The sequence below is a fragment of the Schistocerca serialis genome, chromosome 10 (assembly GCF_023864345.2).
Source record: "Schistocerca serialis cubense isolate TAMUIC-IGC-003099 chromosome 10, iqSchSeri2.2, whole genome shotgun sequence".
Lineage (NCBI taxonomy): Eukaryota > Metazoa > Arthropoda > Insecta > Orthoptera > Acrididae > Schistocerca > Schistocerca serialis.
Genome location: NC_064647.1, coordinates 171,819,559 through 171,837,468, shown reverse-complemented (window position 1 = coordinate 171,837,468; position 17,910 = coordinate 171,819,559). Strand labels below are relative to the sequence as shown.

The window sequence follows — 17,910 nt, the reverse complement described above, 5'->3', positions numbered from 1 at the left end:
AAATTATTCAGATTGTGAAGGGAGACGAAAATTTAATAGTCATGGGTGACTGGAATTCGAGTGTAGGAAAAGGGAGAGAAGGAAACATAGTAGGTGAATATGGATTGGGGGACAGAAATGAAAGAGGAAGCCGCCTGGTAGAATTTTGCACAGAGCACAACATAATCATAACTAACTCTTGGTTTAAGAATCATGAAAGAAGGTTGTATACATGGAAGAACCCTGGAGATACTAAAAGGTATCAGATAGATTATATAATGGTAAGACAGAGATTTAGGAACCAGGTTTTAAATTGTAAGACATTTCCAGGGGCAGATGTGGACTCTGACCACAATCTATTGGTTATGACCTGTAGATTAAAACTGAAGAAACTGCAAAAAGGTGGGAATTTAAGGAGATGGGACCTGGATAAACTAAAAGAACCAGAGGTTGTACAGAGATTCAGGGAGAGCATAAGGGAACAATTGACAGGAATGGGGGAAATAAATACAGTAGAAGAAGAATGGGTAGCTTTGAGGGATGAAGTAGTGAAGGCAGCAGAGGATCAAGTAGGTAAAAAGACGAGGGCTAGTAGAAATCCTTGGGTAACAGAAGAAATATTGAATTTAATTGATGAAAGGAGAAAATACAAAAATGCAGTAAGTGAAACAGGCAAAAAGGAATACAAACGTCTCAAAAATGAGATCGACAGGAAGTGCAAAATGGCTAAGCAGGGATGGCTAGAGGACAAATGTAAGGATGTAGAGGCCTATCTCACTAGGGGTAAGATAGATACTGCCTACAGGAAAATTAAAGAGACCTTTGGAGATAAGAGAACGACTTGTATGAATATCAAGAGCTCAGATGGAAATCCAGTTCTAAGCAAAGAAGGGAAAGCAGAAAGGTGGAAGGAGGTTATAGAGGGTCTATACAAGGGCGATGTACTTGAGGACAATATTATGGAAATGGAAGAGGATGTAGATGAAGATGAAATGGGAGATATGATACTGCGTGAAGAGTTTGACAGAGCACTGAAAGACCTGAGTCGAAACAAGGCCCCCGGAGTAGACAACATTCCATTAGAACTACTGAGGGCCTTGGGAGAGCCAGTCCTGGCAAAACTCTACCATCTGGTGAGCAAGATGTATGAAACAGGCGAAATACCCACAGACTTCAAGAAGAATATAATAATTCCAATCCCAAAGAAAGCAGGTGTTGACAGATGTGAAAATTACCGAACTATCAGCTTAATAAGTCACAGCTGCAAAATACTAACACGAATTCTTTACAGACGAATGGAAAAACTAGTAGAAGCCAACCTCGGGGAAGATCAGTTTGGATTCCGTAGAAACACTGGAACACGTGAGGCAGTACTGACCTTACGACTTACCTTAGAAGAAAGATTAAGGAAAGGCAAACCTACGTTTCTAGCATTTGTAGACTTAGAGAAAGCTTTTGACAATGTTGACTGGAATACTCTCTTTCAAATTCTGAAGGTGGCAGGGATAAAATACAGGGAGCGAAAGGCTATTTACAATTTGTACAGAAACCAGATGGCAGTTATAAGAGTCGAGGGACATGAAAGGGAAGCAGTGGTTGGGAAGGGAGTAAGACAGGGTTGTAGCCTCTCCCCGATGTTGTTCAATCTGTATATTGAGCAAGCAGTAAAGGAAACAAAAGAAAAATTCGGAATAGGTATTAAAATCCATGGAGTAGAAATAAAAACTTTGAGGTTCGCCGATGACATTGTAATTCTGTCAGAGACAGCAAAGGACTTGGAAGAGCAGTTGAATGGAATGGACAGTGTCTTGAAAGGAGGATATAAGATGAACATCAACAAAAGCAAAACAAGGATAATGGAATGTAGTCTAATTAAGTCGGGTGATGCTGAGGGAATTAGATTAGGAAATGAGGCACTTAAAGTAGTAAAGGAGTTTTGCTATTTGGGGAGCAAAATAACTGATGATGGTCGAAGTAGAGAGGATATAAAATGTAGGCTGGCAATGGCAAGGAAAGCGTTTCTGAAGAAGAGAAATTTGTTAACATCCAGTATTGATTTAAGTGTCAGGAAGTCATTTCTGAAAGTATTCGTATGGAGTGTAGCCATGTATGGAAGTGAAACATGGACGATAAATAGTTTGGACAAGAAGAGAATAGAAGCTTTCGAAATGTGGTGCTACAGAAGAATGCTGAAGATTAGATGGATAGATCACATAACTAATGAGGAAGTATTGAATAGGATTGGGGAGAAGAGAAGTTTGTGGCACAACTTGACCAGAAGAAGGGATCGGTTGGTAGGACATGTTCTGAGGCATCAAGGGATCACCAATTTAGTATTGGAGGGGAGCGTGGAGGGTAAAAATCGTAGAGGGAGACCAAGAGATGAATACACTAAGCAGATTCAGGAGGATGTAGGTTGCAGTAGGTACTGGGAGATGAAAAAGCTTGCACAGGATAGAGCAGCATGGAGAGCTGCATCAAACCAGTCTCAGGACTGAAGACCACAACAACAACAACAACAACTTATGATACTTTAATGCTAATATACAAGTGCTGATGCTACATCTACTTTCTACCACAACACAACTACAATCAAACCCCTTAATCAATTGCCCAACTACTAACACCACAGTTAGTACTACAGATTCTGTTCTGGTTATGTTCACTTATTAGGATGAATCTGAACTGTAAATGGTTGTTTCCACTACTGGATCTGCTCTTATACTTGCCCGGTCAACAGCCAATGCCTGCTGGATTCTTCAGACACAGGAAAACATGTCAGTAGCATTTTCACTGTAATAGTGATTCACTGTAATGTCATAGAATACACATTTCTGTTATCACTTGCACAAATGTGATGCAAAGTCATGAAAAACCATTTCATTCAGTGGTTGCTGACCTCAGCTGCCTTCTCTCCATTTGTAGGAGACCCTCATTTGCCAGGATGGCAGCATGCTGACAGACGGTTGAATGCCTCGTGAAGTCTTCCTGGACACTGTGGTTGCAGCATTGTTCAAGACGCGCCAAGTGTACTCATTTCTTAGTGTTGCTTTTGGATCCTGCATCCTTAAAGCCTGATGACCACAGCCCACTGCATCTCTGCAGAGCGCACAGCCCACAATGTCTGCTCCGGAGTACCACACTGCCGCAGCCACAGCTATTTAGCATCTGTTTTTTTCATATTGCATAGATATGTAGCATACAGGCCATTACTTGTCAGATAATGTATCAATCCACTCAACGGGTTCAGGAAACTCATTTTTTCTCTCCCACTGACGATAGGGAGAAATTCGTGTGTTCTCCTGCGAGTGCCTGAAGTGTCTCATTCATTTTCTGCGGTTGTAACATGCCATCTTGTTTTGGCCTCATTTCCATGGAATCCTTTATACTTCCATTTCATTGACTTTCTTTAAACAATAAAGGGCATCCATTTTCCTGAATTCTAAGTCCAATGGGAATATTCATACAATTACTAACAATACATCAATTGAGGTAGTGCGAGTAAGACCCATTAATCTCAGTAGCACTCATTGTTGAAATCTTCTGAATGATGGCATTAGCTTCACTGCATGGAGATCTACCCAGTGCCTGTAAGACTTACAGCAACTGATAATGTATATTTCCCACCCATTTCCAGATCCACCTTACAGGAGATTCCAATGTTCTGCACTAATGCTTAATTCATACAACAGTGATTCCAGTTTATTTCACGACATAATATGATCATTATCACAACAGCTGAAATGATAGAATGGCAATTATCTGATAGTCATAAAATTGAGCAGTTGGTTTGTAGCTAACACCAAATCAACCAGATGTAAATGCTTGGGAAGTAATATCACATTGTGACATTACAGGGTTATACTTTATCAATAGTAAACTTCCATGACACAATTTCTTGTGACAGCAGAAATTATGATGCATAGTTGCAGTTCTGAACAACTCTACTTCTATCGTGAAGGATTGCTCCTCATTATGCAAGCAATTTCAGATGCTATTCTGTTTCCCACCAAAGAGAGATAGATATTGTACCAGTACTAAAATACTATCAAATTTGCCTATCTCATATCAATGGAAGCTATCCTGTAGGGTGCAGTTTTAGACAAAGTGTATGGATACGGGGAGGGGGGATACAAAATGTTGAACTGAAAGTATACAATGAGGATGACGTCAATAGTCTAGTACTAACCAACCTGTATGTGGATTTTAATGTTCCAGACGGACTCAAATTCTATAAATGAAATTTACGATTTGCAACTAACTTACTGTGAAGGTTCCTTTGTAGCACCTTATATAATGAGAATTTTATTTTCTTACCTCACTTCATCACTTTTCTGTCTACAGGATGCACAACTGCTCATATAAAAAAACTCGTGGCGTGGTATTGGTGTAAGATAATGTTGACCTTAACCTACAGGCTGGTTAGAATGCAACAGTGCTCCACTCCCAGCCATAGTCCTATAAAAAACGGTATGCTTTCGCCTTCCTCAGATGTTCCGACTGACTTACCTAGCAAGTTATATGGGTGTCTACAGTTTAACAAGAGCTCTGAACCCTGGCGGAACTGGGAACTTTTCACATTAACAATTCATTATCAGAGGTGAAAGCAGCAACACATGACAGAAAAAATCGCAGCAACTGTTGAGGAAAAAGCCCCTGACCTCCATATTTGAAGTGTAACACCCACAGAGCCCAGTGAAAACAAATAAAAAGTGCTTCAGCTGGTTACAACTGAGAGGGTCCATGAAGCATTGAAAATTAGAAGCAAGGTAGATGGCGCATGTGCTAAAAACATTAGCACTCTTTGGGAAAAGAACAGCCATCAATGGTTTGCAATTGAAATAAGATGTTACACATCTCAAATTACAATTTGTTTTAAGAAAGTCTTTAGGTTGTTATTTACTTTGTATCAGATAGGACTTGGATAAACTGACTAAACCAGAGGTTGTACAGAGTTCCAGGGAGAGCATAAGGGGACAATCGACAGGAATGGGGGAAAGAAATACAGTAGAAGAAGAATGGGTAGCTCTGAGGGATCAAGTAGTGAAGGCAGCAGAGGACCAAAAAGGTAAAAAGACGAGGGCTAGTAGAAATCCTTGGGTAACAGAAGAAATATTGAATTTAATTGATGAAAGGAGAAAATATAAAAATTGTGGTAAATGAAGCAGGCAAAAAGGAATACAAACGTCTCAAAAATGAGATCGGCAGGAAGTGCAAAATGGCTAAGCACGGATGGCTAGAGGACAAATGTAAGGATGTAGAGGCTTATCTCACAAGGGGTAAGATAGATATTGCCTACAGGAAAATTAAAGAAACCTTTAGAGAAAAGAGAACCACTTGTATGAATATCAAGAGCTTTGATGGAAACCCAGTTCTAAGCAAAGAAGAAAAAGCAGAAAGGTGGAAGGAGTATATAGAGGGTCTGTACAAGGGCAACGTACTTGAGGACAATATTCTGGAAATGGAAGAGAATGTAGATGAAGACGAAATGGGAGATACAATACTGCGTGAAGAGTTTGACAGAGCACTGAAAGACCTGAGTCGAAACAAGGCCCTGGGAGTAGACAACATTCCATTGGAACTACTGACGGCCTTGGGAGAACCAGTCCTGACAAAACTCTACCATTTGGTGAGCAAGATGTATGAGACTTCAAGAAGAATATAATAATTCCAATCCCAAAGAAAGCAGGTGTTGACAGATGTGAAAATTACCGAACTATCAGTTTAATAAGTCACAGCTGCAAAATACTAGCGCGAATTCCTTACAGATGAATGGAAAAACTGGTAGAAGCCGACCTCGGGGAAGATCAGTTTCGATTCCGTAGAAATGTTGGAACACGTGAGGCAATACTGACCTTACGACTTATCTTAGAAGAAAGATTAAGGAAAGGCAAACCTACGTTTCTAGCATTTGTAGACTTAGAGAAAGCTTTTGACAATGTTAACTGTAATACTCTCTTTCAAATTTTAAAGGTGGCACAGGTAAAATACAGGGAGCGAAAGGCTATTTATAACTTGTACAGAAACCAGATGGCAGTTATAAGAGTCGAGGGGCACGAAAGGGAAGCAGTAGTTGGGAAGGGAGTGAGACAGGGTTGTAGCCTATCCACGATGTTATTTAATCTGTATATTGAGCAAGCAGTAAAGGAAACAAAAGAAAAGTTCGGAGTAGGTATTAAAGTCCATGGAGAAGAAATAAAAACGTTGAGGTTCGCCGATGACATTGTAATTCTGTCAGAGACAGCAAAGGACTTGGAAGAGCAGCTGAATGGAATGGACAGTGTCTTGAATGGCAAATATAAGATGAACATCAACAAAAGCAAAACGAGGATAATGGAATGTAGTCGAATAAAGTCAGGTGATGCTGAGGGAATTAGATAAGGAAATGAGACACTTAAAGTAGTAAAGGAGTTTTGCTATTTGGGGAGCAAAATAACTGATGATGGTCGAAGTAGAGAGGATATAAAATGTAGACTGGCAATGACAAGGAAAGCGTTTCTGAAGAAGAGAAATTTGTTAACAGAGTATAGATTTAAGTGTCAGGAAGTCGTTTCTGAAAGTACTTGTATGGAGTGTAGCCATGTATGGAAGTGAAACATGGATGATAAATAGTTTGGACAGGAAGAGAATAGAAGCTTTCGAAATGTGGTGCTACAGAAGAATGCTGAAGATTAGATGGGCAGATGACATAATTAATGAGGAGCTATTGAATAGAATTGCGGAGGAGTTTGTGGCACAACTTGACTAGAAGAAGGGATTGGTTGGTAGGACATGTCCTGAGGCATCAAGGGATCACAAATTTAGCATTGGAGGGCAGTGTGGAGGGTAAAAATAGTAGAGGGAGACCAAGAGATGAATACACTAAGCAGATGCAGAAGGATGTAGGTTGCAGTAAGTACTGGGAGATGAAGAAGCTTGCACAGAATAGAGTAGCATGGAGTGCTGCATCAAACCGGTCTCAGGACTGAAGATCACAACAACAACAATTTACTTTGTTCATCAACACATCATTGTCTCCTTGGGCATATCATCGACTCTCACTCATGAGCAATGGAATCAGATACAGCTGCTGTGGCAGAAAGAGAGTGCCTCAATACCCACAGTGAACAGAACTGTTCGATGGGTCACATGATTCGGACACTGTCCGAGCTTAGGTGCAGGACAGAAAGACATGCGATATCAGCACACACTACCACAGCAAGATGTCAGCCATCAGATGCATAGGTCACTCCTTATACGAGATCACACAGGCACCAGGTTATTCGTACACCACTGTGTTGAAGGTGTGCTATTGACTGTCTCAACTGCCTCCAATGGGCAGTACAAGCTCTGACGACATCTGAGTTCACATGACATGCCCAACAATTCCATTAGCCACGGCTATTGTTGACCACACGGTCTGACATGCCAGCTGTCTCAGATTCCGTTGCTGACAGGTGCAAGTCAGTTACATGCCCAGGTAGCCAATGACACACTGATTAACAGAAAAAAGAACAGCTAAAAACACAAAGAAACTTTGTAAAAACTTATTATGGCTGACGATTTTGCCAGGGCACAGATATTGCTACTGTTTTTGTAACACTACTGCTGATGTTACTTATAATGGCCTCATCTAAATTCTTTGTCTGCTTTTACTTAATGTAACTTCCTTTACAATTCCTCCAGCCAGTTAAAATGCTGTGATCTAAATCAAAATTCAGATTTACATTACTTGAAACAGTTGATCCGAGGTATTTGAAGTAATATATCCTTTTTAGACTCTCTCCACTCATTATGACTGTGTCATCTCCCTCATAACATAATACTTTTTAATATTAATTTGATGCTCGCTAGTACTTTCCTACGATTTTAAGCCCTCCGATATGACCACTGTTTCCAATTGATGCATTGTTTTTTAGGCGAACAAATGGAAACACAAATAAAAGGTGTTTTGTTAGTTTTGTAATAAACCAACCATCTTGTAATATGATACACAAAAACATTGATAAAATTTTGAATCAAAGTGAAAATACGTATAATTCTAAAATTGCTTGGTATAAAGGAAGAGCAACTATAATTTATTATTTATTTAGTTTCCTGTCACCATTTCATACATATTACTTAATGGTGACTAGTTTCGAATTAATCTGTTCATTTTCAAACCACTGCCTATGTCAAAAAGTAGATCATTAGTGAAAAATACAAAGTGCAGACCTTAAGATCATTGGTACCTTAATATGTTCTCATTTCAGTGTGTTAGTTGTTTTTCTCTACGCCTATCAGTCTTCCCCAAAATACTTCACATAATTTACTACCTGATGTTTTCTGCACTATCATAACTGTACCACTAAGTGGACCACACCTTTCAATATAGACTAATCAATTTGCATCCAAAATTCCCCACCTCACCTTCTGCCCCGGGAAAATAGGTGTTAATGGCTTGCTTTAGTCACACAGACTTGGAGGTACTAAACAATCTAAAAAAGTACTACTCCAATACTTACAGTTATTTGCCTGCAAATGAAGTAAATACTGATGTAATGTCATTCAGTACACTGTCCTCTCAGTCTGCACTTATACTCCTAACACTCTGTATAAATAAAAAATGATAATGTATGTAGAAGTTCTCAAGTATCCTATATATACAGATCACAGACATATCTTTGGCCTGGAATCTCACTAACTGTAGTGGAACTGTCTTCAGTAATGAGTCCTGCTAACTGATGACTAGCGAAGACGAGTCTGGAGGTGCCCTGGACACCGACGATATTCTACTTCCCAATTTGTTGCCCTTCATGGCAAGCCATCTTGGGCTTACATTTCAGAAAGAAAATGCCTTCCCTCACATTGCAAGTTTCTACTGCTTGTCTTCGTGCTTACCAAACCTTACCGTGGCCAGCAAGGTTGTGGATATCGTCACAACAGAGAATGTTTGGAGCATTATGGACAGTGTCCTCCAATCATATTGGGATTTTGACAATCCAAAACACCAGGTGGACTGAATTTGGTATGTTACACTTCAGGAGGACATACAACAACTCTTATCAGCCAATGCCAAGCTGAATAACTGCTTGTATAAGGGCCAGATGTGGATTAATGCATTATTTTCTTGCTGAATTTGTAAAGCCCTTTCTCTTGAATAAATCATTTGCCTGTACATGTACATCACATCTACTTATTTCCATCCAATTTGGATAATTACTTCGTGGTGGAACACACCCACCTTTTTATTTGTTTTAGAGTGTATATTACAATGGATTATTTTACAATCAAAGGATAAATGCGCAGCTATCAGGTATGTCATAACCATTGTAGTGACCTTCTGTGATCTGTATAAAATAAATAAAAGTTCATGAGCATTTTGTTCAATGTTTTATATTTATCTTTCTCACTAATGATTTACTTTTTGATGTAGGTAACGGTTCAAAAATGACCTAGCTCTCCTTTCTAACCTTACCTAACATATCTTCTTCCCTCTGTAAGGAACTAACAGCTCCAAAACCTAAGAACAGCTTATCACTTTTGGTAAAAGTGCACTTACAGTGTAGGCGTTCCCGCTGTTACTGCTGTCGGTAACAGTTCCCGTCATGAACTGTAGGGAGTCAACACAATGAATCACGAGTCTGATGCACTTAGTCAATCAGATTCTCATTCACAATTTTCTATGGTTTGTAAAAAAAATAAAAGTTAGTCAGTATTTTGTTAAGTTAGAATATAAAAATGGTGTCAGAAAATTCGGCAAAATTGGAAGTAAGACATACAAGTAGGTTATGGCACTGATGGATGTATACCTGGGGCTGCTAATATCAGCATGCAACACATGAGCTACTGACATTGTAAGTACACTTTTAACCAGCTCTTAAATATGTTTATGGACAGTACTGGAATTTTGCCTCTTGAAGGCAAGTACTGGACAGCCATTCTATCCATTTGTAATTTTTTTCCCTCGATTATAAACATTCTTTCATATGTATGACACGAATACAAATTTTGCATGCTTTTGCCCTCATTTGCAATTTTACTCATCACTTACTTGATAGTGATGAGGGGTTTCTCATTCTCCCCCACAGGCTTGACGTTGATCAGGAATTCGAGGATGGTCTGAGCCCAGTAGCTACGGTACGAGAGCAGCCCCAGGTCCGAAAGGGGCTTCTCCGGAGAGCCCGTCTTGCCTTCAAACTTTGACAGTTCGTAGCCTTAAAATAAAAAATAATAATAGTTAAATTTGTTAGTCTCTACCATAGAGAGGTATAATACCTGGCACTGTATATTTAACAATAGACATTTCTTTTTGAAATAGTGGTACTCAAATGTTTTGTGCAATGATTAGCCTAAAAATAAGAAATACGGTAGATTGGAGAAATGTTTTAAGCACCTCTGAATGATGTTCAAAATTATGTAAGCCAGACAGATATCAGCTAATACTCTTTACAGTTCTAAGTCATACACTGAAATTTAAATTCTCAATCAACATCGCATCTGCTGCAGATTATTTCGAGCATCAAATATTTCTCTCATCTGTTTTGTTTCTTATTTTTAGATAAATCATTTTACAAACCATTTGCCATTTCTTCCATATTTTATTTTCAAGTTTTTCTCAGAAAGTATGAAATACAATATACAGGGTAATTACAATTAAAGTTAAGCTTTCAAAACAATGTAGAAATAACACCACTGGTCAGAATGACGTCAAATTGCAATGGAATATTATCGTAGAAGGGGGAAAATAGTGTGAAAATTGATCAATAGATGGCGCTGTATGTGTCAGAATATGTAAATGAAAATACCTGTCATGCGCACGACCCATTGAAGTTGGTATAAACACGTCGGGTACGTGACTTTTCCTCCTTTCGCATCTGCTACACTCGCCATGACTGTCTCAAAGCAGGATCGCACTCTGCTTGTAAAGCTGTATTACAATAATGATGACTGCACATGTTGCTCTGCAGAGGTTGCGTACACTGAAGGTTCGAAAAAAGGTGTTGTCTGAAGACTGCCATGGGTCCGGACAAAATGATTCGGAAATTCGAAAAGATGGGTTCTTTTGATGTGTGACCTGGTAGAGGGAGGAAACGAACTGATTTGATGTCAGTGGAAGCAGTGGCCACAGCAATGCAGAAGGAAACGAGTGGTGGCATGCAAACGTGCAGTGCACGGAGAATTGCCCGAACACTGGACATACCTGTGAGCACGGTACGTAAAATCCTATGAAACATCCTTCTTTTCTATCCATTCAAAATTACCCCTGTGCACGAGTTGCTTCCTGTTGACATGCCAGCAAGAGAGACCTTTGCCTTAGAATTTCTTGCTCGCATGGAAGTGGACAATGATTGGCCTTGGAAGATTTTGTGAACAGATGAAGCCCACTTCCATCTGATAGGATATGTCAATACACAGAATTGTCGAGTATGGGCAACAGAAAATTCACACGCAAATCAACCGATACCACTTCATCCTGGAATGTTACTGTGCTGTGTGGTTTTATGGCATCATTTATCATAGGGCCATATCTTTTTGAAGAGACAAGTGCTTCCGGTGCTGTTACCTGTACCATCACTGGTAAGCAATGTGAGTGTCTTTTGCGCAACCGCATCATTCCAGCTCTCTAGCAGCGTGGATGTGTACATGGGATCATTTTTATGGAAGAAGGTGCATCTCCACACATTGCAAATCCAGTTAAGCAGCTAATGAAGCAACATTTTGGAAATGCTAGAATTATCAGCCTTCATTTCCCTACAGCCTTAATCTGCATGTCTTCTGGCTGTGGGGGAGTATTTGAAAGGTGTTGTGTTCAGTGTTCTGATGGCAAACTTAGCTGCATTGAAGGCATGCATTGTGCAACACATTCTGCACATGATCCTGGAAACATTTCGGTCAGTTGTGGAACATGCTGTTTCTCGATTTCAACCTGTTGCAAAAAACAGGTGGACAGCATACTGAACATGTTTTGCGCAAGGAAATTAATAATCTGATTTGATTTCGATTTATACTTTTTATGCGGTTTCTGGCCTCAGGGCAATCAAAAACAAAAGTGATTGATGCTTTTATGCACGTTTTGGCCTCAGGATAATTAAAAACCGATGTGAGTGATGCTTTTTATGTGGTTTTTGGCCTCAGGAGAATTAAAAACTGATTTTTCCCATCCGATGTGATATGACCTTGCTGTGGTGAATGGGCTTACGTAACTAACAGTATCACACCTGTACACCCATGCACACTGAGTAGTACAGTTTGTTTAACGTCAAACATACACCTTAGGCACTGTTGTGTGATTCATTTGTCATTTGTAGTCAACCACTATTAAATTATGATGCTTACAGCAACATCTATTGCTACATTTTGGAACTATTTATTTTTCTTCTGCCATATGTTTCCCCCTTCTCCGATAATATTCCGTTGCAATTTGACATAATTCTGACCAGTGGTATTATTTCTACAGTGGTTTGAAAGTTTTACTTTAATTATAATCACCCTATATATAAATATTGACTGGTATTATATTATCATTAAGAGTATATAGATTAAAAAAAAATTAAAAAAAAGGAAAGTTTAATTTTCTGCTGTGATATGATACTTTAACACTTGATTTACAAAGCTAGCAGCAAGTGTTCATGAAAGATTTTGATTTCCCTAAAATCACTAGTCAATTTTTTCTTAGTTACCCTCATTACATTCAAGCAATTAAATCTTTCGTTGAAAAACTAGACTTCACACTTGATGAATTTGATACCCCATTTGGCCAATTCCCTCCTTCACTTGGCTATGAAAATTTTGTAAAAAATTCTCTCTCAAATCACTAAATAAGTTCATCTTAATTATCCTCATTCCATTCAAGCATTATGTATGAGGCCACTTGTGTCTCAAATTGTTCCTTAATAACATGTCAGAATCTTTGTGTTGTTATGATCCACTGGGTGACCTGTACTAAGCCAATGTTCTGAAATTGCAGATTTTCTTGGCTGTTGTAAACGTGTATGATGCTTATGCTCTGTACAACGAACATCTGCAGTGCTAAGGTCTGACTGGTTTATGAGATACTACAACTGCACAGAATACAGCAGGCATCTACCTTACACAGACCAAGACCATTTTTCATCGACTTTACGAGAGTCTTTTACAGAAAGACTGTGTACTGCCTTCTTTCACAAACAAAATCGTTCCTTCTGTGCAACATATTTTCTTCCCCTTACATCATAACCTTACGATCTAATGAAAAGTGTGATGTAGTACTTACTGAATTCTATGAGCAGTTTCCCATACCCTTTCCGCTGGTAAGGGGGCATAGTCAGGATGCAGGCTACGTTATAGTCTTCCGTCGACTCCTTCTCCTTGCTGAAGTAGCCGACTATGTGGAAGCCACGGGCATCAGCGTCCGTCATTACGTAGAACAGGAACGGGTCCGTGTCGTAGTAGAGCGTCTTGTGGTCGAGGAAGAGTTTCGCCAACAAGCAGAGGTTCTGCGCGTACACCTTGTTTTTACGGCCATCTATCTCGAAGAATGAGATGCTATCTTTCCTATAAATTTCATTCCCTGGAGGATGCCGCAGGTTACATTTCATCTGCAGAGAAAATAAAGCAGCTGTACATTAACTGGTACTCTTGTGGAAAACACAACAGAGTGGTAGTATTACAGCTGACTGGATTGTATTACAATTAACAGAAAAAAGTTTTACTCTATTTATTGGGTGGGTGCATTAGTTCATAGCATTTTTCTTTTACACATTGGTATTCCGGTCACTATGGGTTTACTTATTGATTGTCATATTTTATTTGTAGTTCACTGGTGCTATTTGAGTTTACACTATGTCATTTTGTCATTCGTAGACAGTGAACGGAGCTGTGGATGTTAGAAAATGGAGTGTCAAGTGGAGAAATATCAACATTTCGGACACATTCTTCTGTTTGAGATCAATATAGGGGTGAGAGCAGTGGAGGCAGCCAGAAACATTTACATTGTGTATGGGGATAATGCCACTGGACAAAGCATGGCAATAAAATAGTTTTCTTGTTTTGAGGAGGATCATTTTGACATTAGTGACACTCCAGCTTCAGGAAGACATTCTTGGTGTTGCAAAAAGATGAACTGTGACCATTCCACCACCGTGAAACATTTGCGTGCAATGCGGAAGGTTCAAAAGTCGCGAGTATGGGCGTTGCATGCTTTAAGCCAAAAATCACAAAAATCAGTAGGTGGTCACATGTGCATCTCTGCTTGCTCGTCATCAATTGGATTGTGAACAACACCAACCATTTCTATCCTGTATCATTACAGGTGATGAGAAATGGTGTCTTTATGCTAACATAAGAAACTGAAGGTATGCAGGACAATAATGCCCTGTATAAAGACCTGTGCACACCCGCAAAGGGTAATGTTATGCATCTGGTGGAACAGCAATGGTGTGGCATATTACAAATATCCGAGAGCAACAACCAGGAAGACTACATGAAGTGACGCTATTCCACAATGATGTCTGCCCGCTTTCTGCTAGACTGCCAAAAACACTATACAGGAGTTGGGTTGGAAAACCTTTCTGCACCCACCTTATTCATCTTATCTTGGGCCCTCAGATTTTCATCTTTCCCGCTATTGAACAACCTTTTAAGGAACTACCTTTCCAGATCAAAATGCAATCGGAACATGGCTCTAAGACTTCTTTGCCTCAAAACCACAGGATTTCTACAGTCGTGGGATCGAAAGGTTACCCCAGCACTGGCAGACTGTTATAATTAGTTAAGGAGTGTTTATTTCTGATGACTAAAGTCTCTGTTATGTGTATCTGTTTATTAAACTAATGGAAAAATGCTACGAATTTATGCAACAATTTGATAAGTCCTGTAGTCTCCCTAGAGCTCACGTTGCAAAAGCTGCAATTTATTTTGAGAATTCAGACAAAATTTGTCTTAAGAGTATCACAACAGCAAAAACAAGCATCATCTGTGATAGAACCTCACAAGTAACAGATTGATGGGAAAAGTGGTAAAATAAAACACTGGTACTGCTAACAAGTCTAGTCGTGCCTCTGCGCCAATGTTGCAACTTACGCATGCTCTTAATGAAAACCTGTAAATATCTACAAAAATATCTATACTACTATGATGATTATTAACACTGGCAACCACACATACCCTGCTTTTGGAATTTAGTGTATTAGGAAAAAGAGAGCAATGGAAAGATGAAACATATGATTAGTATTTTCCTGCTATACTGCCATGACAGGATTATTATGTGCCCTGTATATTGAGCGCTGTTTTACTGTAAGTGCTACACAGAGACTCAAACTTAAGACACTTGCACTTTCTAGACCGAACAGTGAAAAGATTATTTCAAAAAACCCCATTGTCAATTTATTCACTCTCCTGGTACACACAGCTGAATTTGAATGTTGCTGAATCTGAAACAGTACTGAGATGAACATGGAAGTTTGATTTTAGTTATCAGCATGTTTAATGTAATTTCACCTTTTCTGGCAAATATTAGCATACCTTGAGGTTAATAATTTGGAATTACATATTAGTGTGTCCATGTGTGTGTAGGGGGGGTGGGGATCACGGGGGAGGGACGGAGCGAGGGTGGGAGGGAGAGAAGGAGGGTGGGAGGGAGGGAAGGAGGGAGGGAGGAAGGGAAGGAGGGCGGGCAGGAGGGAGGGCGGGCGAGAGGGAGGGAGGGCGGGCGAGAGGGAGGGAGGGAGGGCGGGCGAGAGGGAGGGAGGGCGGGCGAGAGGGAGGGAGGGAGGGCGGGCGAGAGGGAGGGAGGGAGGGAGGGCGGGCGGGAGGGAGGGAGGGAGGGCGGGCGAGAGGGAGGGAGGGAGGGCGGGCGAGAGGGAGGGAGGGTGGGCGGGCGAGAGGGAGGGCGGGCGAGAGGGAGGGAGGGAGGGAGGGCGGGCGAGAGGGAGGGAGGGAGGGTGGGCGGGAGGGCGGGTGAGAGCGAGGGAGGGAGGGCGGGTGAGAGCGAGGGAGGGAGGGCGAGAGCGAGGGAGGGAGGGAGGGCGAGAGCGAGGGAGGGAGGGCGAGAGCGAGGGAGGGAGGGAGGGCGGGCGAGAGCGAGGGAGGGCGGGCGAGAGCGAGCGAGGGAGGGAGGGAGGGAGGGCGGGCGGGCGAGAGCGAGGGAGGGAGGGAGGGAGGGAGGGAGGGCGGGCGTGAGCGAGGGAGGGAGGGAGGGCGGGCGAGAGCGAGGGAGGGCGGGCGAGAGCGAGGGAGGGCGGGCGAGAGCGAGGGAGGGCGGGCGAGAGCGAGGGAGGGAGGGCGGGCGAGAGCGAGGGAGGGAGGGCGGGCGAGAGCGAGGGAGGGCGAGAGCGAGGGAGGGAGGGCGGGCGAGAGCGAGGGAGGGAGGGAGGGCGGGCGAGAGTGAGGGAGGGAGGGAGGGCGGGCGAGAGCGAGGGATGGAGAGAGGGAGGGAAAGCGGGCGGGAGGGAGGGAGGGAGGGAGGGCGAGAGGGAGGAAGGCCAATGTGGGAGGGAGGGAGGGAGGGCGGGCGGGAGGGAGGGTGGGAGGGGGGAGGGGGGGAGGGAGGGAGGGCAGGCGGGAGGGAGGGCAGGCGAGACGGAGGGAGGGCGGGAGGGCGGGCGAGACGGAGGGAGGGAGGGTGGGCGGGCGAGAGGGAGGGAGGGATGGCGACAGAGAGGGGGGGAGGGAGGGAGGGCGAGAGAGAGGGAGGGCGGGAGGGAGGGAGGGAGGGCGAGAGAGAGGGAGGGCGGGAGGGAGGGAGGGAGGGAGGGCGAGAGAGAGGGAGAGAGGGCAAGAGAGAGGGAGAGAGGGCGGGCGAGAGGGAGAGAGGGCGGGCGAGAGGGAGAGAGGGCGGGCGAGAGGGAGAGAGGGCGGGCGAGAGGGAGAGAGGGCGGGCGAGAGGGAGAGAGGGCGGGCGAGAGGGAGAGAGGGCGGGCGAGAGGGAAAGAGGGCGGGCGAGAGGGAAAGAGGGCGGGCGAGAGGGAAAGAGGGCGGGCGAGAGGGAAAGAGGGCGGGCGAGAGGGAAAGAGGGTGGGCTAGAGAGAGAGAGAGAGAGGGGGAGGGCTAGAGAGAGAGAGAGAGAGAGAGGGGGAGGGCTAGAGAGAGAGAGAGAGGGGGCGGGCTAGAGAGAGAGAGAGAGGTGGCGGGCTAGAGAGAGAGAGAGGGGGCGGGGCGAGAGAGAGAGAGAGGGGGGGGCGGGGAGAGAGAGAGAGAGAGAGAGAGAGAGAGAGAGAGAGAGAGAGAGAGAGAGAGAGAGAGAGAGAGAGAGAGAGGGGGGGGGGGGCGAGCGAGAGAGGGGGGCGAGAGAGAGGGCGGGCGAGAGGGAGAGAGGGCGGGCGAGAGGGAGAGAGGGCGGGCGAGAGGGAGAGAGGGCGGGCGAGAGGGAGAGAGGGCGGGCGAGAGGGAGAGAGGGCGGGCGAGAGGGAGAGAGGGCGGGCGAGAGGGAGAGAGGGCGGGCGAGAGGGAGAGAGGGCGGGCGAGAGGGAGAGAGGGCGGGCGAGAGGGAGAGAGGGCGGGCGAGAGGGAGAGGGGGCGGGCTAGAGAGAGAGGGCGGGCGAGAGGGAGAGGGGGCGGGCTAGAGAGAGAGAGAGAGGGCGGGCGAGAGAGAGAGAGGGGGGGGGGCGAGAGAGAGGGGGGGGCGAGAGAGAGGGGGGGCGAGAGAGAGGGGGGTGAGAGAGAGGGGGGCGGGAGAGAGGGGGGGCGGGAGAGAGGGGGGGGCGAGAGAGAGGGGGGGGCGAGAGAGAGGGGGGGGCGAGAGTGAGGGTGGGCGAGAGTGAGGGTGGGCGAGAGTGAGGGTGGGCGAGAGAGAGGGTGGGCGAGAGAGAGGGTGGGCGAGAGAGAGGGGGGCGAGAGAGAGGGGGGGCGAGAGAGAGGGGGGCGAGAGAGAGGGGGGCGAGAGAGAGGGGGGCGAGAGAGAGGGGGGGCGAGAGAGAGGGTGGGCGAGAGAGAGGGTGGGCGAGAGAGAGGGTGGGCGAGAGAGAGGGTGGGCGAGAGAGAGGGTGGGCGAGA

General features: G+C 43.9%; 1 protein-coding gene across 1 annotated transcript in view; it reads right to left on the bottom strand.

Annotated features, from left to right (window-relative positions):
• The window catches only part of LOC126425017 (histone acetyltransferase Tip60-like), a 138,606-nt gene that overhangs the window by 11,824 nt on the left and 108,872 nt on the right, over positions 1–17,910 (bottom strand). Inside the window, exons 7-8 of the mRNA XM_050087924.1 lie at positions 13,193–13,517; positions 9,992–10,154 (exon numbers count right to left, since the gene is read on the bottom strand). Of these exons, the coding sequence (XP_049943881.1) occupies positions 9,992–10,154; positions 13,193–13,517 (488 nt within the window). The remainder of the gene's footprint in view (positions 1–9,991; positions 10,155–13,192; positions 13,518–17,910) is intronic.